General features: G+C 37.6%; 1 protein-coding gene across 1 annotated transcript in view; it reads right to left on the reverse strand.

Annotated features, from left to right (window-relative positions):
• Positions 1–26,917, reverse strand: part of IL1RAPL2 (interleukin 1 receptor accessory protein like 2) — a 1,253,914-nt gene that overhangs the window by 47,321 nt on the left and 1,179,676 nt on the right. The window contains exon 7 of the mRNA XM_043459580.1: positions 1,335–1,464. Within this exon, the coding sequence (XP_043315515.1) occupies positions 1,335–1,464 (130 nt within the window). The remainder of the gene's footprint in view (positions 1–1,334; positions 1,465–26,917) is intronic.

Consider the following 26,917-nt stretch of genomic DNA (forward strand, 5'->3'; position numbering starts at 1 on the left):
GACTAACAGTGTCAGGTACATTTTCGTGTACTTTTTTCCCCCTATAAATATGCTCATATAGACAATATTTTTGCATAGATCCTCAGGGGATTAACAGACCCTCAAAGTTATGAAACCCTAGAGAGGTTATTGGGTAGACACATGAAGATAAACTGTCATGACAGTTATTATAAGTTAATAATATAAATGATAGTAAATAATATAATGCATATTTTTTGTTTTACACTGCTATATATTCAACAAGCAAAGTAAATAAAACACATTTTAACATTAGCTGCACTAAAATATTGATTTACTTTCCATTGCATAATTCTTAATAGGGGCGGAGCCCCAATTCCTATTGAAGTGAGAAAAGTATATTATATGTCACCATCTCTGAAATCAAAGGGTAACCCCATAGACTGAATGAGGTAGAAAAAATTACCTCTTACAAATTGTACAAATGTGATCAGATACATAGGATTAGAAAAACAGTAGAATAGATGCCTATACACCAGGGAGTTATCTGTGTAAGAGGAGAGTGAAAAGAGGTTGAGGGATGTGTTAACCTGAAAGTCACTTTCAGGATGAGCAGTGGGTACTGGGAAAAAATAAACACTATTCAACAAGAGTCAACAGTTATTTTGATGAGTACTAGCTTATTACTCAGAGAAGGCAATGGCACTCCACTCCAGTACTCTTACCTGGAAAATCCCATGGATGGAGGAGCCTGGTGGACTGCAGTCCATGGGGTCGCTACGAGTCAGACATGACTGAGCGACTTCACTTTCACTTTTCACTTTCATGCATTGGAGGAGGAAATGGCAACCCACTCCAGTGTTCTTGCCTGGAGAATCCCAGTGACGGGGGAGCCTGGTGGGCTGCTGTCTATGGGGTCGTACAGAGTCGGACACAACTGAAGCAACTTAGCAGCAGCAGCAGCTTATTACTGCCACCACAGCTTTGCACCTATGATATATGAAAGTTGTCTGTTCCCAGGGAATAAATGAGTATTTTCCCTGTGGTCTGAAGTCACCTATAAAGTTTGGATCTTTGCTGGGACTGGAGAAACAGTGGCTTAAGCTTTGAAACCTTAAAGGAATTTGCTTAGGCAGCTTTGAGGGGATCATTATACCTCATGGCATATTCTTAGAACCTGAGAAAACTTCCTTATACTGGAAGTGTATACATTTGTATTTCTTAAAGCAGGCAACCTCACTCTCTTCACTAGATCAGCTTTTAGAAAATGGAATGATTTGGAGTTGCAATTAAAATTCTAGGCAGAAGCTCTTCTAGGATGTTCCATTGCTTAACTAAAAAACAGCATGGGAAAGTAAGCAATTCAAGTTCTGTACCTTATTTCACCTTCTCTAATGTGACCTGCCAGTTCCTCAATAAACTTCTCCCCTTTCATCCAGTAGATCATTGGTCCGGACTCTCCACTGAACCCAAAGAATGCTTTGCAAGGGATGTTCAGAGGCTTACCTGAGAATGACAGAGAGAAAAAAAACATTAGCAAATGGCTCTGGTTATCACTGGGAGACAGAAAAGGACCATTTAACCTCCAAAGGAAAACTCAGAAGTGACCCATTTTCAACTCTTCTTCCAATCATCTTATCACTCACTCTAAATGAGAAAATTTTTACATGGTTACAAGGGCTTCTGAGAAATTTTAAAAGTCAATATATTATCAAAAATGAGAAAGTAAAGAAAGTTACCAAGTTTTTAGAACTGCTGATTTTTACTGCTTCCCTGTTATGAACTAACATGAAAAAATCAAATAGAGAGAATCCTCTTTTATATTCCTTTTTTGAGAATATTAATAACTACTTACTTGGACTTGCCTTTGAAGTTAACATTAATCAAAGTATAAGTTAATTTTTAACTGAGAAACATAGACTATCCACTGTTACTAAGACTGAATAGGGAAATTTTGTTAGTTCTGATTATTGCATATTCTAAGAAAAATTGGATGCTACAAAGAATTTTATAATTACAGAAATATCTATAGAAAGTACATGGAGCAAAAACTCAGTCTAACCATATCTTCAATCTCTTTGTGTCACCTATAGTACTTAAATAATTCTAGGCAATACTGTAGCTTTTTACTATGCATCTTTGCTTATAGCTAAAAATGTTTTAATTATAAATGTATCATCAACTGTATAAGCAATTATTTTTTGCTGGCATTGATTTTATTTTCTTACAAAGTAGTTAAGTAAGGGAAGAAAGGTATAGAGAGCACAATCTTGACATTCCTGACAAAGGAATCCCCCAACTCATAAATCATATCATTCTCTCTATAACATGCAATTTTTGCCCTGGTTGGAACATTAGATGAAGCAATTTCAAGAATATTTTTCCTTGAAGAGTACATGGTAAAGTTGTTCCCACAATCACTCTGAGCTATGGATGATTTCTCCTTTCTAAAACTGATCCAAAACTTCCATGTTCCAAGAACAATTACTTTCTAAAAACCTTTCTATTTAATCATGACTAGCAGATAGCTTGCTTTGAGGACCACTTACACCAAGAAACAGTTTTAACTGGAGTTAGTGTCTACACTGTGACAAAGAGGAAATTGAGAAAACCTCATAGATATATGGATGCTGGGTGATAGGCTGGGCTTAACCATAATAAGTGACTGTTACCAAATATTGGCCTTTTTATAATGCAAACTTCTCTCTCAGCAAAATGGCATGTCATGGACCTTTGGGATCATTCAATTATTGTCAAAAGCTTTTATGTCAACAGTCTTTTATATTAATATATGTCTGAAACAAGATTATTAATTGTTGCTTTGAACATGTGTTTTGTGATACAAGCTTGTGTGAAAAATAGAAGACAGCCTTGTATAGCTAAGAGATTTGAATCCTTGTTTGGATCTATCATTAAAAAGTAGACTATATGGCCCTGGGTAGATTACCAAACTTTTTACAAACTGATTTCTCATATATGTAGTAAGAGTGGTAATAATACTTTGGAGGCTCAGATAAGATAATCTCTACGAAAATACTTGGTGAATTTGAAAGTCCCATCCAAATTTATCATGGTTGTGTTTTCCTTCCAAGGCTTGGTCTTTCAACAAGTAAAGTTTGAGACATAATTCTATGTGTCAAATCAGATAGATAAGTGTTTATTAATATTTGACCCTGTCAATCTCTTGTCCTCTTATTTATGAGTTCTTAGGGGGAATATTCTTTTCTTATCAATAGTCTATAAATATCTCCTGGATTCTAGAGAAGGTGTGATTCATCCAAGCAGGCCCTTTCTTCTCTAAATCTGAACATAGGGTCTTTTTTATGACTTACTGTTCTTCATTTCCATGAAATTGAAGGTATTACAGGATGTCAAGTAGATAGCAGCAAAAGATCCAGAGACTGATAAACATTATTATAAGGATCCTAGTCGCTAAAACTACCAGAATATACATTTATACAAATGAACTCTAGTTGCCATTCCATTGGGCTATGTTGAAAGAATATATCAAATAAAATACCTTTTTTTGGTGGGTATCCACCTGCAATGCAGGAGATCCCAGTTCGAATCCTAGGTGGGAAGATCCCCTGGAGGATGGACAGGTTACCCACTCTAGTATTCTTCAGCTTCCCTAGTGGCTCAGACAGTAAAGAGTCTGCCTGCAGTGTGGGAGATCTGTGTTCAATCCCTGGGTTGGGAAGATCCGCTGGAGGAGGGCATGACAACCCACTCCAGTATTCTTGCCTGGAGAATCCCCATGGACTGAGGAGTCTGGCAGGCTACAGTCCATGGACTTGCAAAGAGTTGGACACGACTGAGTGACTAAATACAGCACACAGCACAGCATGTGGGTATTCAGGTCTGGTTTGATTTTAATGGAAAAAGAAAATTATAGCAATGTGCAAAAAGGTGCCTCCTTGAAGAGGTCTGTCAAAAATGGCAGTATCTGCCCTTTCTTTGATACTACACAATGGGTACTGACTATTACAGTGATTTCTCCTGGAAATATTTTTACTCTCCCATCAGACAGGTTTTTGTTAAATAAATACAAGAGACACATTTCAGCAGCCTAGATTCTTCAAATGCTGAACAAATATCCTGAAGCCTCTGTTAACAGCCAAAAGAGGAAAACAGTCCAATTATCATACACAGTACTCTGAGGAGAATCCCAAAATGATCAGCTCTTGTGCCAGATAGTGAGAATCAATATGTGCCAGGTTGTGGGCACCTCTTCTCTCAAAAGGCCTGGGAGGGATCTCAGCGTTGATTGAGCAAATTACCTGAAACAGAGTCTCTCCAGGCTTTTCTAAAATTTGGCTTATGTGCATATGCAAACTCCTATCTACCATTTCCATTTGCTACTGTATTGTTTTGCCTCCAGATGTTTTCAAAATCATTCCTATGGTACTGTATTCCCTACTAGTAGAGATGATCAACTCATATTTATATCTAAAGAGGTTGAAGACTATCAACATAAAAATAACTCTTTCTCAATGTTTTGTGCTATTCACAAGGTAATGGCTTTAGACATATCTCCCTTTTAGGTTCAGTCTGTATTACTGGCAATTTCTCTATCAGTTTATTAAGTCTAGACTAATTAACAAAACATATGTTCATACAAAGACTTAGAGATGGATGAAAAATGGATGTTCATAACAGCTTTATTTGTGATAGCCAAAAGCTGGAAACAGTCCAAATGTTTGAAAGAATAGATGCAAGTATACTCTGGTACATCCATACAAAAAATATTTATCAAGTATGAAAAGGATGAACTCCTGATAAATACCACAACAAATGAGTTTCAAAATTTCAAAACAATTATACTAAGTTAAAAGAGGCCAAACAAAAGGGTACATGTTTTGTGATTCTATTTATATAAAATTCTAGGAAGTTAAAATTAATCTATAGCTTCTTAGCAATTTGAACATCTGTATGTGATCCAACCACTCCATATAAATGCCTATGTCTATATAAAGCGTTGTACTCAAATACTCATATCAGTGTTATTTTTCCCAAGTTAGGGAAATTTTAAGTCATTATTTATTCAAATAACTTGTGTGGCCTTTTCTCTCATTCTTCTGGGACTCCCTTTGATGCAAAATGTTAGTCTGTTTGATGTTATCACATAAATGCCTTAAATTTATCTTCACTTTTTCCCAATTCTTTTTCTATTTGCTGCTTTGGTTGGATAAGCTCTACTGCCTTATATTCAGGATCACTTATCCTTTCTTTGTTTCATCTAGTCTGCTATTGAACCTCTCTAGTGTCTTTTTTGGAGAAGGCAATGGCACCCCAATCCAGTACTCTTGCCTGGAAAATCCTATGGAGGGAGGAACCTGGTAGGCTGCAGTCCATGTGGTCGCTAAGAGTCGGACACGATTGAGCGACTTCACTTTCACTTTTAACTTTCATGCATTGGAGAAGGAAATGGCAACCCACTCCAGTGTTCTTGCCTGGAGAATCCCAGGGACAGGGTAGTCTGGTGGGCTGCTGTCTACCGGGTGGCACAGAGTCGGACAGGACTGAAGCGACTTAGCAGCAGCAGTAGCAGTGTCTTTTTCACTTCAGTTAGTGTATTCTTCAGCTCTGTGACTTCTGTTTGGTACTTCCTTACATTCCTTATCTCTTTGTTAAAGTTCTCATCTTGTACTTATCAATTCTTCTCCCAAATTTGGTGAGTATTTTTATGACCATTACTTTGAACTCTTTATCAGGTAAATTACTTATCTCCATTTAATTAAGGTTTTTTTTTTTCTGGAGTTTATTTTGTTTTATTGCTTGAAACATATTCTTCTGTTTCTTTATTTTCCTTCACACTTTGTGTTGATTTCTATGCTTTAGATAGAACAACCACTGCTTCCAGTCTTGAAGTGGTGGCCTCATGTAGGATATGAACCTTGTTCATCTTGCCCTCATTTTTATTTGTCTCTCAAACCTTTTACTTGTCCAAGCAGTCTATTATATATATATTTTTTATTTTTTGCTTTCTTTTTTTCCCAATTATTTTTATTAGTTGGAGGCTAATTACTTTACAATATTGTAGTGGTTTTTGCCATACATTGACATGAATCAAGAGTCTATTATATTTTTAATTGTTGTTCAGCCACTCAGTCGCTCAGTCATATCCAACTCTGCCACCCCTTGGACTGCAGCACGCCAGGCTTCAGTGTCCTTCACCAACTATCGGACTTTGCTCAAACTCATGTCCACTGAGTGGGTGATACTATCCAACTATCTCATCCTCTGTCATCCCCTTCTCCTCCTGCCTTCAATCTTTCCCAGCATCAGAGTCTTTTCCAATGAGTCGGCTCTTCATATCAGGTGCGCAAAGTATTGGAGCTTCAGCATCAGTCCTTCTGATGAATATTCAGGGTTGATTTCCTTTAGGATTGACTGGTTCGATCTCCTTGCAGTCCAAGGGTCTCTCAAGAGTCTTCTCCAGCATCATAGTTTGAAAGCATCAATTCTTCAATGCTCAGCCTTCTTTATGGTTCACCTCCTACATCAGTACATGACTGCTGGAAAAACCATAGCTTTGACTATGTCAAACCATAGCTTTGACCTTTGTTGGCAAAGTGATGTCTCTGGTTTATTAATATGCTATCTAGGTTTGTCATAGCTTTTCTTCCAAGGAGCAAGTGTCTTTTAATTTAATGGCTGCAGTCATTGTCTGCAGTGATTTTGTAGACCAAGAAAATAAAGTCTGTCATGCTTTTCATTGTTTCCTCATCTATTTGCCATGAAGTGTTGGGACCAGATGCCATGATCTTAGTTTTTTGAATGTTGAGTTTTAAGCCAGGTTTTTCACTCTCCTCTTTCACCTTCATCATTTTTAATAGCTCGTATTAATTTTGGATGTGCCAAATCTTGTCAGTGTCCCAAAGGGGAAGACCATAGTTAGCATTCAGGCTGATTGGAACTCAGACTCTCAAGTAGCAGCTTTTAAAGTATGAGTATATAACAGTCCTGTGGATCCACAAGTGTAATTCCTGCTAGCCACCAGAGTCAGGCAATCTGGTGGTGTCCACTGGGGAAACCTGGGGTTCCAGATGAATCTATAAGCTCCTTACTGGGATACATGAGTGAGCTGGACTGAGCCAGAGGGAGAGCACATAGACGATGTTTCCTAGCCTGCATTCTCTTGGAATACCTCCAGAGCCTTTAGGTGTGAGCCAAACCTGAAGCTGAAGCCCCAGGCATAGCAAGTATGCCTCTTTCACTGAAAGATGGGATGTGTTCCAGTCTGTTGTCTGTGCAATGCTCTGGGGGTGGTAGTCTGTCAATAATCCCCTCTTCAATTGTTACAGTCCCATGGGATTCAGGGTTGCAAGTTCTCTAACTCCTAGAATCGGATGATCAAGGGGCATTTCTGCAACAGCTGCAGAAACCAAAGCAGCAGATGTAAAATCTGGGAAACCAGATACAATAAAGAATTCCCATCTGAAAAATACTGGTGCTCTGGGGTGTTAAAGAGGGAGAGGGCAAAGACAGAGCCAGTCCTCTGAGATCTCTGGAAAGGTTTGTAGTCAGCCTTTGCATGCTTAGTCACTCAGTCATGTCTGACTCTTTGTGATCCTATGGACTGCAGCCCACCAGGCTTCTCTGTCCATGAGGATTCTCCAGGCAAGAATACCAGAGTTGCCATGTCCCATGCCAACATGGGTTGCCATGCCCTCCTCCAGGGGATCTTTCCAATCCAGGAATCGAACCAGGGTCTCCTGCTTTGCAGGCAGATTCTTTACCAGTTAAACTACCTTTAGGTGTGTTTAATTAGAAGGCTGCTCCTCAGACTGCAGCCATGATGGTAAACTAACAGGACTCTTTCATGGTAAGATTGAACTCCTGGGTCTATTGTGTCTTCTTGTGCCCTGAGAGTGGTAGCTGTTTAAGAGCTCTTTCTCTACTGGTTACAGTCCTTTGGGATGTTCAAGTGTAAGCCCCACTGGCCCCCAGAGCCAGGTGATATAGAAGTATCCACTGGAAGCAGCTTCCAAAAGCAAGGTACCAGATGTAAAAACTGGGGTACCAGACACACGTGAAAGCTCCCCTCTTGGAGACACTGGTATTCTGGAGCAGGGAGAGGGAAAGTGCAAAGATGGCACCCACTGAAAAAAGGAAAAAAAAAAAAGTGCCTTTCAGCTTTAGCAGGGAAAGAGAGTGTAAGAATGGCACCCTACTGCCTCTGTCCCTAGAACACTGGTGCTTTAAGATTAACAAATAAATCTCACATAAAGCCTGGATGCTTTTCAAAAGCTGCATCTCTGCTAGGCCCTGGGGTGAGTAAGTCTGCATATGAGTGCTTTAAGAGCTGCTTCTCAGTTCGCTACAGCCTTTTGGGTCTTGGGACATAAGCCCTGTTGGTTTTCAAAGTCAGATGTTATGGGGATTCATCTCTTAGGTGCAGGTCTTAAGACCTTAAGTTGTGACTGATGTGGGGCATGAATCCGTCACTCTTTGGGAAGAAGCTGCAGGTTGGTGAACTCTCTTCCCTACTGTGAGTTGCCACACTTGAACCAGAATTTATGGTGAGTTTGTATCTCAGCCTCTCCTGCCTGCCTTTTTCTCATTTGTGAAGCATAAAGGAGTTCTTTAGTTAGCTTCCACAACTTTTTCAGAGAAAACTATTCCATATGTAGCTGTAGATTCAATGTGTCTGTGAGCGGAGATGAATTTAGGATCTTCCTACATTATTATCTCAAACTACCTCCCTATAACAGCTTTATTTGTAAAAGCCCAAAACAACTCAAGTTTCAATCAACATGTGGATGGCTATTGATACATCCTACAATGTGAATAAATTCAAAATCATTAGGCTGAGTGAAAGAAGCCAGATATAAAAGACTATATACTGTATGATTTCATTTATATTAAATTTTCAGAGAACACATGACTATAAAAACGAAAACACATCAGTGATTACTTATGGCTGGGGTCAGGGACTGACTGAAAACCCAAAGGAAGAAACTCTTAGGAAACAATGGCAGTGTTTTAAAGTTGCAGTGTGATGATGGCTACACAAATGTATAAGTTTACTAAGAGCCAATGAGTGATACATGGGTGAATTGTATGATATGTAAAATTCAGGTAAATAAAGCCGTTAAAAGTTTAAAAAAACCATGTTCTCAGGAAGTTTATATCTGCGAGTAGAAAGAGGAAGAGGTGAAGGACAATACACAGTATTAAATAAATTAAATATAACGTAAGCCATATACATGTTCTAAGAGATCTCAATCTTTGTGTTTTCAAAGCTAAAGTCAGCACCCTAATCACTGAATTGTCTATGCTAGAGTCTCCTGCTAGCCCAAAGAGATTCTGTTTTGCATTTCAAATCCATATAATTGCTCTGGGACAACTTTAAAAGAACCAGAGGCTGAATTATCTAATGTGAGAGAATTGTAGGTAAGAGTGGAATGATAATATCTATTTAATTTTGGCCACACATCTTAATCTCCCCCTGTTCCTAGACTTTCTAAGAATTTCTCAAGGTCAAAAATTTGATTTTCAAGTTCTTTGTTGAGATCTGCCCTTTGTTGAGATGGACTATGGATTTTATAAAGGCCACAGATAACCAGCAAGGCTCTACTATTTCCACACAGTTGTTCTTCATTCTTTGTTTTTCTCTTTAAACAATTTTCAACAAACTTCTTTTACTGTTTCTTTTAAATTGCCCTATTATCTCTATTTCTTGGGATGCAATATTTTCTATCTGTGCCAGTGGAAACACACATATGGCAGTTAATTTTCTTGTGAGGTTTGTAATTTTGTTACTGTATTTGCATCTACAGTAAGGATTGTTTTCTTTGGGAGCCCTGGGTGGTGAGGGTTGTGGAGGCATTCCCTCAGAGTGGTTCCAAGTTTGCCTCTGCCAAGTCCTTACAAGTTTCACTGGTTTGGAAACAGTGTTTTCTGTTAATTTCTTAGCTTGGGGTTTTCCACCACATGTGGGTTGTGTGAATTTAAAGTCCACATCTATGTTTGGTACAAGTTTAGAGTTCCGATTTCTCTGGAGTGTCTCTTCATTCATGGCCATGACCCTGGACAGAATGTAAATTTCCTGGCCACTCTCCTAGACCAAAGTGCAGAGTTTTCTAGTTCTTGTTTCAGAAACTAGAGTTTCAGGCTTCATAGATCCTTCAAGCTTCGAGACTTTTGCTGGGATCTCAGTTCTAACTTCACACTTCACACAGATCTGTGGTTCTATGGTCTGACCCTGAGCTCAAGCCCTTAGACTTTTAAGGTGCTTATCTGATCCTGATATCCTCAGGTGGTATTTAGCTTTAGTTTGTGCTCCCTTCTCTGGGTTTGAGTTCCCTTTTCATCCCTAAAGCTTAGGAATTTCCCCTACTTGCTATCATGCTGAGCTAAGCATGTACAATCTTTGTTTTATTTTGACCAGCATTTCTCTGCGTTTAGAACCAGAGATGATTCTTTACCACATCAGTCTATCCTATTAACTAGTTGTGTAAAGTTCCACCACCAAAACCTGCAAGCAATATATCTTAAGCCTGAATGATCAAATTAATTTTACTTTCATCCAAGGAGTTAAAGCTAACATTTCTATTCCTGTTACTGCTAACATAAATGAAAGTTCTCCTTTCTTCCCTGGGCTCACACTTAGATTTGACCTTTACAAGATGAGATGAAAGGAGGAGTGGATATTTGTGATGCCATTGTAAAAGCTACTCACCTTCCTGCTGTGCTTTATGTATTTAAGCTTGTAGCTTCAACTTTCAAGAGCTTTATTCTTTCAGAAGAGTGTGTAATTAGGGCACACACCTTTTACTTATTTGCACATGAGGTGCTGAGTGTCCTGATCACATGCTCCAGTCACATGCTTGTAACATTAACACTGATTAATGTTAAGACACACAAAACACAGGGGTATGTGTCTCATTCTTTCACTTGTGAGACACATTTTAAGAAGTGTGAGACACATTTTAAGAAGTTTGTTCTAAAATACACTGAAGTTTGTAAATTATTTCCTCAACAACTTATAGCAGAGCTGAGGTTATCATTATATTAATGTCACACTTCTATGAATTCAAATATGCCTTCTCTTAAGTGAAAGAGAAAGAATGGAGTCATAACTTTACGGGGAATCCCCATTAAGAGTGCCTGATATTGAATGTCATCTGTCCAGTGTGTTAAAAAGGGAGAAAGTTGAGAACCACCAATCTAGGGATGTGATTTTCTTGAGTTGAAGAAAAACATATTCTTCCACTTTGAAAAATTACACACACATACACACACACAAAAAAAAACAGCTCAGGTGTGGTTGAATCACAAGATAGTTCTTCATTGCTCACATTGGCCTATCCTATCAATCATCTAATATGCTAAGTAACCATTTGTAGCCCAAACTATATTGACGAAAGCTCCAGGGTTCTTGATTTCACTGTGATTACAGTCTCAAAGTGAATGTATTGGACAGAAATAAATTGAATTTCCTGAGGTAAAATAATGTCCAGCTTCAATAATGAAAAAATAATCCATGTCTTCTAATATGTTAATACAATGTTCAATCTATTATAGAAAATGTTGCCTTCCCTTTCTATATATCTGGAAAAGAAAGCAGCCTTGACATTCCAGAGTGGTTTTGTGCGGCTATTCCCCAACATCTTTCTACAGAAGGACCCTCTTGCCATCATTTTCTTAATGAGTTGATACAACCACTGGAATGAATTATAAATTATAGTTGAGAGTAAGCTATTATGAAGTTAAAGGCAGGAAAAAAATGTATTTCTTCCAGTAAGATTCAATAGGAGATGAAAAGTTGATGAGATAGAGAGAGGAGATAGTTGTCCCAGCTGGTGGAAATTGAAGAGGTTAAGATTTTGTGAGAAAAGAAAGTGAATACCAAAGCTAATTGACAGTTGACTGGGGAAGGCAAAAGACTGGGAGAAAATCCTCGAGTACCCTTATACTAATTATTTGGAAATGGTGGAAAATGTGTGTACATGAGAGAGAGAGAGAGAGAGAGAGAGAGAGAAAGAGAGAGGCTTACTACTCTTTCTTGTTTTACAATGCATATAAAGGAAACATTTTAGAGGTGATGCCCACAGCTATTTGTCTATACTAAAGACAAAGAGCACAGCAGCAGGACTCAAAGATGAGACTGTTTTCATGAATAAAAGTATAAGCAATGAGGTTGCTTTGGTCTATAATTGGCTCTTAGGGATAAGTGACACAAAGTCCAGTGGAAAAGGAAATGTTTAGAGTTACAGGATTTACCAAGCCGTCTCATCAGGCAGCCTCAATCCCAATAGAAGTTTCTTTTACTGAATTTCATCAAGGGTGAATAAACATAACTCCCTTTGTGACTATGTAGCATGCCCATAAACCTTACTTACTTTACTTCTTTCATCCCCTTAGAACAGGGCTTGGTTGGCTCAGGGTCTGAAGATACTTTTCTCATTCATGTTTCTGATTCAAGGGCACAAGGTGTAGGCAAAGTAGAAACACAGCATGGGAAGAATATTGGGGTCAGGACACTGAAGTTATAAGCCTGGTCTTCTCACTAAGTTTCTGTGATTTTTTTTTATAAGTTCATTCTTCCAATAGCCTCCATTTCTTCTTCTAAAAAATGATAATCAGCTAAGAGAATTCCCAAGGACCTTTTCAGATTTGACATTCTTATATTTCAAGAAGCTGGCCTACAATGGTGAGTGTTAGGATTTTTCAGGTGGGAAGAATTTCTCACATTGGAGTGCAAGCTCTGAAGTAGCAGTTCTTTCGGTAAAAGGAAGAAGATGAGAGTCCCTCTGCCCTGGGTAAATTTTGGCTTTAGCTCCAGGGTCTCTTAGTCCTGGTGTTTCATGTCTGAGTCTGCCTGCCTGTTGTGCCTGGAGCCCTAGTTCCTGTGTATCTCCCCAACCTCTGACTGTTTATTGCAGAATGAGCTTCCTGCCTGTGAATACTACCTTGCCTTGAACCCTAGTTCCTCTCTGTCCCACTGGCCCCTAGTTGCTTATGTTGGCTCTGCTGATCTTGGCTTATGGCTCTGCTTTCCTTGACCCAGTGCTTTCCATATCTCGGCTTGACAAAGGGATTTTTAAAAAGTCCCCTATGGGAAAAGACAAAGACCTTGGGTATTAACTCACTCCACTAGCAAGTCCAATTTGTACTCAGCAAATTGAGATGTGGAGAGAATTAAAGTAAGCAAATACTCCGTGTGCGTGTATGCAAGTGTATATATAGTTGCAAAAGAATTCATTTGGATTGAATTAATAGTTCAAAATTAAATGCACATGATTCTTGGTAATTTGTTAGGTGGAAGAATAAACAGACAACTTTTAATACTTTAATATTAAATGACTTCATTTTAAAAAAATGCCCTTATTGATCTAGAAATGTAGATTTGTAGAGTAGCCAACCTGTGTAATCAATTTAAAATGATTTAAATCCATGTGAGATTCATATTTAAAGCTATTTTCATTTGTTTCAAAGTTGTTTACTTGGTTTAAAACTATATGGAATTAAACATTAAGTTTTATAATGTTATGTCTATTCTAGGAACCAGGCAAGAGAATAGTAAAAATAAAACACAGGGTAACCATTACTTTCTCTAAAGGGAGTCACCTTTGTCATTTGAGAACATCTGACTGGAAGCAAATCTTTTTCACTTTCTCCCCTTCTGTTTCATCAATAGTACTTCTGAATCCCTTACTGATAAGATCACAACTTCTGGTACTAGGGCTTAATGGCTAGTCAAATTCTGCTATACCAGTTCAGAGGAGAAATCCATCAATACAACCATAGTAATTCTTACTGTGTATCTGAAGACTGATCCAGGTATTATGTGTGACTGAGGAAAATGCTGATCTGTTTTCTGGGCATAATAGTGTGATTTAAAATGTGGTTGTGCAAAGTTTTAAAAAGTCTTCAACAAAAGAAAAATAAAATGTGGTTCTAGTTTTAACATAGGTGGCATTCACTTTGATAAAACTTGCTGGCTGTTTGAGGGCTGTGACTCCAGAATTGATGTTAAAAATAATCCCACAAGGATCCTTTAATACTTCAGAAAATGGAAATATCAAAGTTTAATGCCAGTTGTGAAAATGAAACCTGAAGATATCCACAGATTTCTGATCAGATTCCTGTCACAGTATTGATTTTCTGAAGTCCCACAAGGGTTCTTTTGGACTATTGATTTCCTTTGACAACAAATTCCCCTAGTCTTGCCATTCATTATATTCTGTTTTGCTGCCTACTTGATTGACATGCCTCTAAGTTCCTCTTTCCTCTTTTGCCTATTTAAAGCCTCACCCTTCAAGGTCTAGCTCAAGTGTAATCTATACCATGAAACCAGCCCTGACTACTCTAAGTGCACACTGACTTATCTCTTTTTCTCTAATCTATTTTCATATGTTCATAGGGAGTTAAACATGTAGCTGTGTTCCACTTCACAAATTATTACAACAAAAATAAACCAAGTGACTAAGATGTTCTAAATTAATCCCCAAAGACAGTGAGTAAGGTACTAATATTCTCAGTTTACAAATGAGCAAACAGAGCAGAGAGAAGTTAAACATCTTGTCCAAAGCCCCAGATATTGTGAGAAAGATGTAAAACCAGATAGTTTAGCTCCACAGCCAAAGATACTAACCGCTCATCCATACTGCCTTTACCTAGAAGTTTGTATCATTTTCCAATTAAATGTTATAGTATTTAAAAGTGGAAATCAAATCTTATATTTTACTTTCATTTCCATAGAGAGATCAGCATAGTGCAAGTCATACAGTTGTGCCCAACTGTACTTGCTTGATTCTCAATATCTTAGCTCAAGTCTCAACTTTTTTCTTATTTTTAAGTTTTTCTTTTATGGCATTAAATATATCCTTGTAAGCCATCAAAAATCCATTTTGGAATAATAATCAAAGGTCCTGCAGTTCAAGTTTTTCCTTTCTTTCCCCAACTCTCTTAAAGTGGGAGAAGGGAACAGTGGAAAGGGAAGAGGAACACACATAATCCATCCTTGTCCCATCAAGGCACAATCAACAACAAAATGAGAGGAAACTTCAACGATGATATGCCTATGAAAATTAGCCAATGTGCTGTGTCAGGCAATACCAGTAAAAGAGGACAACCATCGCATTTTGCTTTGGATTTTATCTTGTTTTGTGTTTGAATCTTTCTCTGCCCATATCCATATATTTCAGAAGGGAAAAGAGAATTGGCTCAATGAATCCAGAAAGGGAGAACAGAACAATTATATCCCATTCATTTAATAAATTCAAATAAATTTTCTATTCTTTAGACAGAGGATACATGAACAACAGAAAATAAAGACTTTTGAAGCTAATTATTACAGTTAACAATACCATAATACACAAGAAGTCATCTCCTATTTATGCCTTTGCTGAAAGGTATGATGATTAAATGAGACAATAAGAATAACATGAATGAAATTCTGAAAGTCAGTGAAGTATATTTTGGGGATTTCATGAATCTGCCAATGGTTTATCCCCATTCCTTAGGCCATATAATTCCCAGTTCTGGGTCCTCACTTTGTTTCTCTTGCAACAACAATGAGCCAACCACCCTGAAGGAGATGGATTCCCCATTCCATCCCTAGTGGTATCCTACACTGCTCCTAGCCACTCAGACTTAGTAGCTTAAATAACTCTTTGCCACTGTTAATTTCCACTACAAACAAACTCTGTGTACCTTCCAAAGTGAAACAATTGACTATTTTTTTTTAAATAAAATGCTGCTGCTGCTAAGTTGCTTCAGTCGTGTCCGACTCTGTGCGACTCCATAGACGGCAGCCCACCAGGCTCCTCCATCCCTGGGATTCTCCAGGCAAGAATATTGGAGTGGGTTGCCATTTCTTTCCCCAATGCATGCATGCATGCTAAGTCGCTTCATATGCTAAGTCACATATCTCTGTGTGACCCTATGGACAGCAGCCCACCAGGCTCCTCTGTCCACAGGATTAAATAATCCATGATAATTTGCTAATGTGGGGTAATGCTAAAGAAGAGAGTTCCCCATACTCTTCTACATAATGTGTATTTTTTTCCTTTGAAAATTAATGCACATCTTCAGTAAATTTTCTCAAAGAATAGGCCAATACAACATTTGCTTAACATAGCAGAGCTTTCTAAAATTCCTCTCTTCTCATCTATTGACTCAAAGTCTTCAAACGAACTACTCATAATCTTTTCCTCCTGTAAAATTCTTTCCCAAATACACAGGGAACTTTCCTGTCTCCTCAATCATCCCCACTCTTTCTGCCCTCTGGATCTAGCTCTATCTTCTTTCCATTTCTTTTCCCTGCCCTTTCCTTTATAAAGGCTCTATAAACCTGTAATTTTTTAGTATAACATAATAGAGGCTTATAAAATTCAGTAGTGCACAAAGTTAAAAAAATATCAAAGTTCCCTATTCTCTCAGTACTGTCATACACTGCAACATCCCAATTACCCTGTTAATTGCTTTATAAGTATCTTGTAAGTAGGCTTCTAGAAACAATGATCTCCTTAGATTTTGAATTTTCATATCTTCTATGGTTTCTTGCACAAGTATGCCACTTCGTTTCAACAAACATAACAAGTGCCTACTACAGGCAAGATCTTTTTCCTTGAAGTTGAGAGGATATAAAATTAAATAATACATGGTGAGTCTCTGCCTTCAAATATCTAAGAACTCTTTATCAAAGATAGTTTCATGGCATTCTTAGGTTGGTAGGTTTCTTCTCACCTGTTTCTGTTCAATATTCTGAACTATTCACATGCTTGCTAGATTAGGATCATGTTTTATGCTACCACCATATTTCCCACAATGTGAATATTATACAAGCAGTAGGCCAGGAGTGACCTAGTTGGGAAAAAAATCTCAAAGCCAATTGTTTCTGTCATAGCTTCTTTTCTATTTGACTGGAGCCAATAGGGATATCTCAATATCATTGCACCCTGGCCCATTCCCTACCCCCTCTTTCACTTATTCCTTGTAGTCAGTGAAAGTGAAGTCTCTCAGTCGTGTCTGACTTTTTGCAACCCCATGGACTGTAGCCTACCAGGCTTATCCATCCATGGGATTTTTCAGGCAAGAATATTGGAGTGGGTTGCCATTTCCTTCTCCAGGAGATCTTCCCAACCCAGGGATTGAACCTGGGTCTCCCGCATTGTAGGCAGATACTTTACCATCTGGGCCACCAGGGAAGTCCCCTTGTAGTCAAGACCTGGTTGAAAACAACCAGCTCTCAAGTTAAGCAAATACTCAAAGATAATTTTCCTTAACCATCTAACACAGAATATGATCTTTCTTTCCCAGTGCACTTGGGCAGGAAACTGGTTAATGTTAATTATACCTTATGCACATGGACTGCCCCTCTGCCATACCAACATCCATGGCCATCTGATGAAAGGAGCAGCCTATCTATTTGCAAAAAGTCTTGTCAGTTTTGACTGAGGAATGGTGTCCAATTTGCCAGCTAGAAGTAGGGTAGGAAAAGACCAAGATCACATGGCTAGTAAATGGCTTTGTGTGTGCAATGCTCAGTTGTGTCCAACTCTTTGCAACCCCATGGACTATAGTCCTCCAGGTTCCTCTGTCCATGGAGTTTTTTAGGCAAGAATACTGGAGTGGGTTGTCATTTCCTACTCCAGGGGATCTTCCTGACCCAGAGATTGAACCCACATCTCTTGAGTCTACTGCATTGGGAGGTGAGGTCTTTACCATTAATGCCACCAAGGTAGCCTGTAAACAGAGGAAACAGGGATACATCTTGTAGAAGAAATATTCAAGCTGAAAATGTCACATAGTCTCTGCAACTAGGAGTACAGATGGTGATGTAAAAGATCCAAAATCTTATCATCTCTATTCCTTGTATTTATCATCACAACCACTCAATGAATATCTAGATTTTCTGCATATGATTTTCCCCAGAGGACAGACATTGAGCTCCTTGAGGATAAAGAACTGGATCTCTTTTTCCCCATCCTCTTTAGTAGCTTGCATAGTACTAGGCACACAAGAAGGTTTGAATTGCTTTTCTGACTAAAATACCCCTGGCTGAAGGATAGAGGAGATTACATACAGAAAAGAAAGGTGTGCTTGTTTTAATTAAATTCATTGTTTTAGTTTTCTCTTTCAACAGATTGTGCACTGGACCATGTTTTCATTTTCATTATCATCACTTTTTCAGTATCAGAAGTAACTACAACATCTAGGTTTTCCTTTAGTAGTCTATTCCCAGTTGCACTTCCTTTTGTTTCCGTATCCTTAATATCTATCCTAAACCTTTCTTTTCTTATCTACAAATGACTAGTTTTAGCAATCCCAAGTTTGGTGAATAATGTCCTTTCTGTGTTTATATTGTTACCTTGAATATACATTCAAGAACAGCATCTTGTACTTAGCAGCTTCTTTCTCTTCATGAGTCCTTCCTTAGAACATTCTTGCTTTCTCTTTTTATACTTTATATTTCACATTTTCTTTTGTTTATCCTCCCTCTTCCTGTATGCGTTATAAGATCTATATACATCGTTCCAGATATTGTCTTTTAAAGGTTAAAATTACCTGAACCTAATTACCCATGGTTATCTACAAAGAGACAACAGGGAAAACAGAGTTTATTTGAAATCCAAGAATGATAAGAAACCAAGTTTTGTGTAACAGTTCAAACTTTTCTTCATAGTTCCCCGCCCCCGCCCCCCAACTCCCAAAGATAGATAAAGGAGCCAAACTGACTTGGCTGTTAATTCCATTCTCTGCCTGTTTACTAAATAAGGAAAGAAAAGCAATCCAGTAACTTAGCAGGGAAAAGGAAGGAAAATAAGGCATTCAAAAGGTGTAACTAATTCCTGAATGGTTTCTGGTTGTCTATATATTTTTTTTTCGTTTTGGCTAGACATACATATATGCATGTATTCACACACATATACCCACTTACAAAGATATATTTACTATGATCGCTGTATCTTCTATGATGTGGCATTTTTTTTCCAAGTTAATTACACTGGTCTCCACCATGTTCCCCTCATACTGTGTATGCATGCACATAAGTGTGTACCTCAAAAATGACCTCAAATAGGACCTGTTAACCAAAGTAATACATCTGCTACATACATATCTATGCTAATAGCCTGAAGAAAGGACAAGAAACAAATAATAGAAAATAGCTCATCAGGAAAAATGTTCATATAAAATATTCTCTTAGTTGCATGGCATATATTAACATCCTAACATTAAAGAACTCTGATAATTTAGAACAAATATTGCTAAAGTAAGAAACAAAATGGTATAGATAAGGTTTTAAGAAGGATATTTTATGTATCAAAATCTTTTAAAAAGAGAATGCTTTCAAATTATTTAAAACAACTGTTTACATGTAAATAATTTGCTAGTTTCCAAACATTCTTGTCAATTTGATAAGGCTCCACTGGCACATGAGGTCAGCCTATGTGTGGAATAATTACAATTAAATTATGTATTACTCAAGCAAAATGGAGTTGACAGGTGTTTGTTTGCTATGTATCTTTTTCTTAAATTTTTTAGATTCAATGAAAAAGTAGTTTGTATCTTTAAAAGTTGATTGATTTTTAAGCCTGGGATTAAGATGTAGTCCACATTATTTAAAAATTTGAAAATCATCCTGTTGATGGGCATGAGACTTGCACAGTTTGTCTTGAATATATTATATTATGCTCTATACTATAGTTGTATATATTGCCAACCTCCCTTATTGTATTGCAAGTTTCTTGGCAGGCCCCATAATAATTCACCCTTTTAACCCCTGCAAAACCCAGCACCATGTCTTGCTCTAGTAGGCTTTCAGCAAATGCTAAATTAAGTAACTAGATTTTAAAACACCTCACCTATCAATACTGCAATCTCTATGTGCCAGGTACTTCCCAATTCACTTCCTAATTCAGATTTTTTTTTTTTTTTTTACTATTTCTGACTTGTCTTTTCACCCAACTTAATCTGAAAAGTGAGGTCATACTGTTTATCTTTACCCAGTGAATTCAGATATACATTTGGTACCACAAAGATTCTTTTGAAAGACATATGGAGAAGACTGGACGTGGTTAGTGACAACCTTTGCATATCTATCTTTAAGAGACTCACAGTATGTGGAGCTAGAAGGGGACTTTGAGATCATCATGTCTTACTCTCTCCCTCTGCAGATGAGAAATGGAGGGCACAAAGGTCAATGATTTGTCCAAGAACACATTTCAAGCAAACTGTTGGCGGAGTCTGTAGCATAATCCAAGTGCTCTGCTTATAAGCTGAATGCTTTTTCCAAACATCTGCTACCTCTGGTCCTTACCATATCTTCTGGCCCGACCTTTCTACCTCCAATCTCTTCCCGCTTCCAGTTTGTCTTACAGACTTTTGCATCTTTTTCTCCCCTAACCATAGATTTAGTCATGGCATTTCTTTGCTTCAAAATCTAAAATGGCTTTATTTGGTATTATAAATATACCAATAAAAGTGGTTCTCAATGGGGGGGAGGTTTACCCCAGATGGGGACATTTGGCAGTATCTGGAGACATTTTTGGTTGTTACAACTGAGGGATGGAGTGTTATTGGCATCTAGTGGGTAGAGGACAGGGGTGCCCATTAAACATTCTGCAACACACAGGACAGGCAGGTCCCCACAGCAAAGATTTCTGTGGGGCCAACTGTCAGTAAGTGTTGAAGTTGAGAAACCCTGTTCTAGATTTAGAGGGCTTTCGTGTCCTGGTCTCAACTTTCTTTTTTAACCTTATTTTCCACTACCTTCTGACAACTTAGAAAATGTAAACTACTTCTTATTTCTTGTATATGTTCCATACTTTCTCATTACCTTGATTTTGCTTAACTTGAAATGTTTTTTCTCATCTTTTCACATTTTTTTTCTGTTAAAGACTAAACTATATATAACTTCCTCCATAAAAATCTTCCCTGGTCCTTACAACTAGATCATCATTTTCTCTTCTCAAGTCTCATAAAAATTTGTATGTATGTTATTTAAAAATATATACATTATTTTGGGAAAGTCTGGCTGTTAGACTATGAAGCAGCTGTGAGAAAAAGTATACTAAGTTTGGAGTTCTAAGACTTATGACTCCACTATTTATTAACCATGTTTGATTTTGGACATGTCATTTAAGCTCACTGGTCTTCAAATTTTTCATCACTAAATTGGGACAAATAAAGCCTACTTCCTAAAGATGGTGAGAGGAGTAAGCAAAGTTATACAAAGGAAAGTGCTTTTTAAGTTTTAAAGCACAGTGCCCACGTGAGAGATTGTTATTTTTATTGCAAGGGGAATTAGCCCTTGAAAGGCAGGTAAACCTTCCGTTTAACCTTGTGTGGGGAATAAGAAATGCATTGACCATACTGCAAGTTTTCTGGTTGACCTTGTGTGAAGGCTGGGAATATACTTAAGTCTAATTTTCCTCATGAATAGTACAGTATGTTCTTTATGACTTGTATCTACCCAGTGTGGTGGTAAAGAAAACACTTCCTTCCTCTGGAAAAGAAACAGAACAGGTGAGTTCACCAGCCAATTATTCACAACAGGATTGCCAGCGGCAACAAGAGACCTGCAAAACAATTTTTTGCAGTCAAATACATCCAACTCACAAAGAAAGTCATAATGTACTTCCAGTTACTTGCAAGGGCATTTCTAGAAGTGTCCTTGCCATTTCATAATCCCCAGAATGCAAGTGTCCTTTGGTAGCCAAAGTTTGGGAATAAAATAGATGACAATTAACAAGAAGAAAACTGACAGGGTTTTTATTTTTTGATGACAGTTTGTCATATGTGGGGAGGACTATTTTGTATAACACCAACCCCTATGGAAATTAAATATGAATAAGAGGCCCTGGAGCTTGATATTATAACTATACAGATGTTTCACACTAGAGGTCACTCTTGCAATCTAAGAACAAAATTCTGAAAATAAGAAAACACAGCAAAACAAAAGCAAACACCCATCAACAACAACACAATAACATGGACATGACATCAATGCAACAATTGAGGATATAGTTTTTTTCATTTGAAATCTATGAGGATGCTTTTAAAATGATCAAATGAATTGGTAATGTAGTGGACAGTTATAACTGAGTGCAGGAAGGAGCTAAAAAATAACAATTGCTCTGCCTGACAGACAGGCAGGTAAACAGCTTGTTCTTCCATGACTTGGGACATCAACCACATCTTCCATGACTTGGGACATCAGCTGCACTGAAGTGCTCAGCTTGATACAGATCTAACTAGACTGGAATGACATAGGCATTTTAAACTGGAGCTGTTGGTAACAGGAATTGCAGGAATGGAATTCAATTTATCAATACAGCAAAGAAAAATAGTCTCTGTTCCTGGCTTTCTACAGAAAAGTTGTTTTTATTGTGAAAGTTCATTTCTTAGAAGTCAACTAAGTGAGTACATTAGAATCACCCTAGGAGTCGTCTCAAGGGCTAGGCACCTATTTGTACCCAACAAACCACTATGTATTTTATGAGAGAAATGCTCATACTCTTCTCTTGCTTCTCAATACCCTCATTCCTACTGTGAACTTAATTGACCTGCATAGGGCCTGGAATTCCAGCTATCATTCCTTCCTCAGGTAAATGCATTTTACTTTCATTTGTCCCTTGTTAAAATCCAGAAACTCCTGGTGGAAGAAGAGGGGTAAGAGATGAAATTATTCTCATCCTTCAAACCTCATTTTTAAGGTAGGTTCTCATTTGGGAACCTGATAATAAAGTCCAAAGGAAGACAGACAGGACATGTGGCAGAGGAGGAAATACTGATGTGATCCAGGACAGAGGAAAGACAGGTATGGGTGGTAAACCTGAGACACCACTGGAGAATACTTGAGAAGCAGGGGAGTATTGAAAATAAACAAACAAAAAAACCCGAAAGGATAATAAAGATTTCAAATTTTATCAAGCTAGTAGTATGAAAGAGATTTAAAAATCTGGCCTTTTATCTGCAAGTTAAATCAACACAGTTATGAAGAAAACTTTTTTTTCTCTATGAAAGCAAAGGATAAATAATGAATAATATTATTAAACAGACTCCAATATATACATACTAGACCAGTAGTAAGTGAAACGAATAGTGACACAGTAAGTTTGATCTGTCCAACATATCCTCTTTCTTAATGGCATGTGTAAAACAAAAACAAAACCAAAGAAATGGGGCTTTGGTTTCAAAACCTTGAATGTTTTGTTACCAAAGTATATTAGGAAACTGTCACCATAAAGCCCCACTGGGATTTAAGCACTTTTCAAGAACTTCTACCTCAAGTGCCTGAGAGAATGATAGGCAGCTATACTGGAATAAGGGAAATCAAATTATAGGATTTGAGTCTGGAAGAGTAGGTGAGTCATTTAGGGAAATTATTTTTACAATGTACACCTTTGAAGAAAATCAGATGATATATAAGGTTCTGTCTAAACATGGGGAATAAAGTGGTTGCATGACTCAGTTATCTCAATAATTCAAGCCAAAAATAGCCCACTCTTTCCTCAGTTTCAGATATAGCTCCCTGCCAAATCTGTCCAGGAAGTTGACTTCAGAATTCACTTTTCTCTGAATGCACTGATGGAGCCAAAGGCAGTGCAGAAAAAGTGACTCTTACTGAACAATTTAGCCCATGCCAGTTGATATTGCTACTTTTACTGTACTTCATAACCTTGGGAGAATTTACCTTTTCTTATTAGCATGAACCACTTCCATAGTGAGTGAAAAGTGGGAGAAATTGTTAGAGGGAAAAATTCTGTAGGCAAATAAAGACCAAAAACTAAGGGAAAAAATATGATACTAATAAGAAAAATCAAGTGGCTGCTACAAGACATTTTAAGGACTAACCTCCTATTTCTTTTACCTAGAAAGGAAAAATTGATGGCTAATTCTCTGTAACCTAAGAGTTGCCTGAACTTGGAAACTAAAAAAATCTAAGCAGTGACCTAGAGAAAAGGACAAGAAGTCCCAACAAGTTTATGTTCAGGGTATGTTTCATTCAAAAGAGATAAAATAAAGCCATGTTAAAAATAAGTAAGTTTCACTAAGAAAAGCATCTCACTTCAATTCTGGGATACTTGAGAAGGTCACAGGGAAAAGCAGAGATTTGTCCAAGACTTGAAGAGGATCGATTCCAAACCCCATCCCACAGAGGAATGTAGAAGAAGAAAAAAGGAGCCATGGTAGGTTAAGCTCATCAAATAAGAGAGATAAACTAGAGGGAGAATATCTGGGTTCAGGGCCAAAATGACTTACTCATTTAAAAATTCTATGACAGAGTAGAAATATCTGTATAACTTGTTTTAATTTCACTATAATGTAGAATTTATGAAGGCAGAAATTTTAATCTGTGATGTTTATTGCTATACTGCTTGAGCCTAGAAAAATAATTGACACATAGTAGGGCTTCCCTGGTATCTCAGCTGGTAAAGACTCCACCTTCAACGCTGGAGACCCTGATTTGATTCCTGGGTCAGAAAGATTCTCTGGAGGAGGACACAGCAACCCACTCCAGTATTCTTGCCTGAAGAATTCCCATGGACAGAGGAGCCAGGTGGGCTACAGTCCATAGGGTCGCAAAGAGTGGAACATGACTGAGTGATTAAGCACAACACAGTGCAGGTCCTCAATAAGTATTTGCTGAAAGACTAACTGAATGAAGTATCTCTCTAATCTGTATATATAAAATGTAAAATGTGTTTATCTATAAATATTGTGAGTTTTAGGTGGCAGAATGCATGTACAGGTATCATTCCAAGTTTTGTGGGCCTAAAGTTCACACAGTTCAGTGGGTACCTTTAAGGAAAGAATACACAATAATAAGTACAGTCAGTTTAGTAGCTCAGTCGTGTCTGACTCTTTGTGACTCCATGGAATAATAAGTACAGAATTAGGTATAAAAGCAAATATATTTTTAGAATGAGAAAACGAATCACTTTATATTATGCATTTTGAAAAGCTGATAAATGTCACAAATATCATAGAATCAGAAAAAAGTAGCTTCATGAATTAACTAACATATTTCTGTATTTTTATTCCTTACATTTTAAAACTGCATATATCCTGTTCTCCTCCTCATATGACAACAATTTTATACTATTTTCTCCTGACAGAATGGGCTTCCCTTATGGCTCAGCTGGTAAAGAAGCCACCTGCAATGTGGGAGATCTGGGTTCGATCCTAGGGTTGGGAAGATCCCCCGGAGAAGGGAAAGGCTACTCACTCCAGTATTCTGACCTGGAGAATTCCATGGACTGTATAGTCCATGGGTCGCAAAGAGTCGGACATGACTGAGGGACTTTCACTTTCACTTAAACTTTCCCTTTAGACAGAACTGAAAGATAATTTTTCCTCTAGCGCAGCTGATTGAAATTTGTTCAGAAGTTTCCTTCAGTTTCAGAACTTGTTATTAATACCATGTAAAGTTTGAGAACTGCTGTCAAATTTTGGGGAAGCATTTTAAAATCAATTTCTATCAATTTTCTTGTAGATATAGAATAATTTTCCATAGAGTGGTTCTAACCCTGTATGTGTCAAAGCTCATTTCTCTTACATTCATTTATACTTCTGTTGCCAAACACTTTAGGATATATTATTGCTTTAGTAGGATTCTGGTTCTGCAGTTTCAGGTCATTGGGTGAGTCAGCACAGGGGGTGGTAGGATAATTTCTTGGAAGCCATTCCATACTGGGGTAGCTAGCATAACAAAACTAGTGTATGATTGTGGATTCCACGTCCTAACAAACTCAAATTCAGTCTTCTCAGTTAGATTCCTAAAATGCTCATGTTTACTCCAATGCCATCAGATAAAAGGGAAAATGTCCTGAGTTCAGTTAAAATATCTTCTACAAATTTCACAAAAACATATGATCAGAAAAAAGCATTGCTAAGGATATTCTCAGAGGTTTGGAGGGGGCCCATAAGTCTTATGCTTCACTAACTTCACAACAAACCAACCTCTGTGGATATGAGTATACTTTGTAAAGTGCAGAGTGTAATAAAAATATTGATAATGGCAATGATTATATTGCAAAATATTTAGCCTAGTGACATTTGTAGAAAGTTATGGGAGAAATCATGCATTGTGTTGTGTTGCATATATGCTCAGTTGTGTCCAACTCTTTGAGACCCTATGGACTATAGCCCTCCAGGCTCTTCTGTTCATGGGACTTTCCAGGCAAGAATACTGGAGCGAGTTGCCATTTCCTCCTCCAGGGGATCTTCCCAATCCAGGAATTGAACCCATGTCTCCTACATTGGTAGGCAGATTTTTTTTTTTTTTATCACTAAGCCACCTTGGAAGCCCATTATGGGAGAAGCCATACTGGGCTCTTTAAGTGTCAGTTTACATTGTGTGTACTCTACTCCCTGAAAATCCCTGGTAGAAACCATATCCTGATTGACCCAAATCTCAGGAAGCAGGCAGGAAAAAGGTTGCCTTATATAACTACATCATTCATACAGTGATTCCATAAAAAAGAGGCCCACAACATAACCCCAGTAATGTCAAAGTTCCCTGGATCACCCGATTTTATTTTTAGTATGCATTCTTTAGAAAAATGTATAATGACAGAAAATATCTACTAATTTACTAATATTAGCTTTGAAATAACCCATCATTTTATCACAAAAGCATTTAAGCATGTGTATACTACTTAAAAATGTCAGTGGTATAAAGATATGAATAAGACATAATAATGATTCAGTCTTTGGATGTCATGTGTGGTTATGGCTTCTTCATAACCACTACAGTTTCTAAGCCAATTCTAACCTGAGAGGACTGTATGTTAGGATGGTTGATCCATCCTACAAATGGGTGAAATTTGGAATTCATCTTTCTATCTTAATATTCTCTTTGAAATTAAATTTTTTTATTTTTAATTGAAGGATAAATGCTTTCCAGTATTGTGTTAGTTTCTGCCAAACATCAACATGTATCAGCCATGGATATACTTACGTACCTTCCCTCTTGAACTTCCCTCCCACCTCCTTC

This window comes from Cervus canadensis, chromosome X (genome assembly GCF_019320065.1).
Source record: "Cervus canadensis isolate Bull #8, Minnesota chromosome X, ASM1932006v1, whole genome shotgun sequence".
Taxonomy (NCBI): Eukaryota; Metazoa; Chordata; class Mammalia; order Artiodactyla; family Cervidae; genus Cervus; species Cervus canadensis.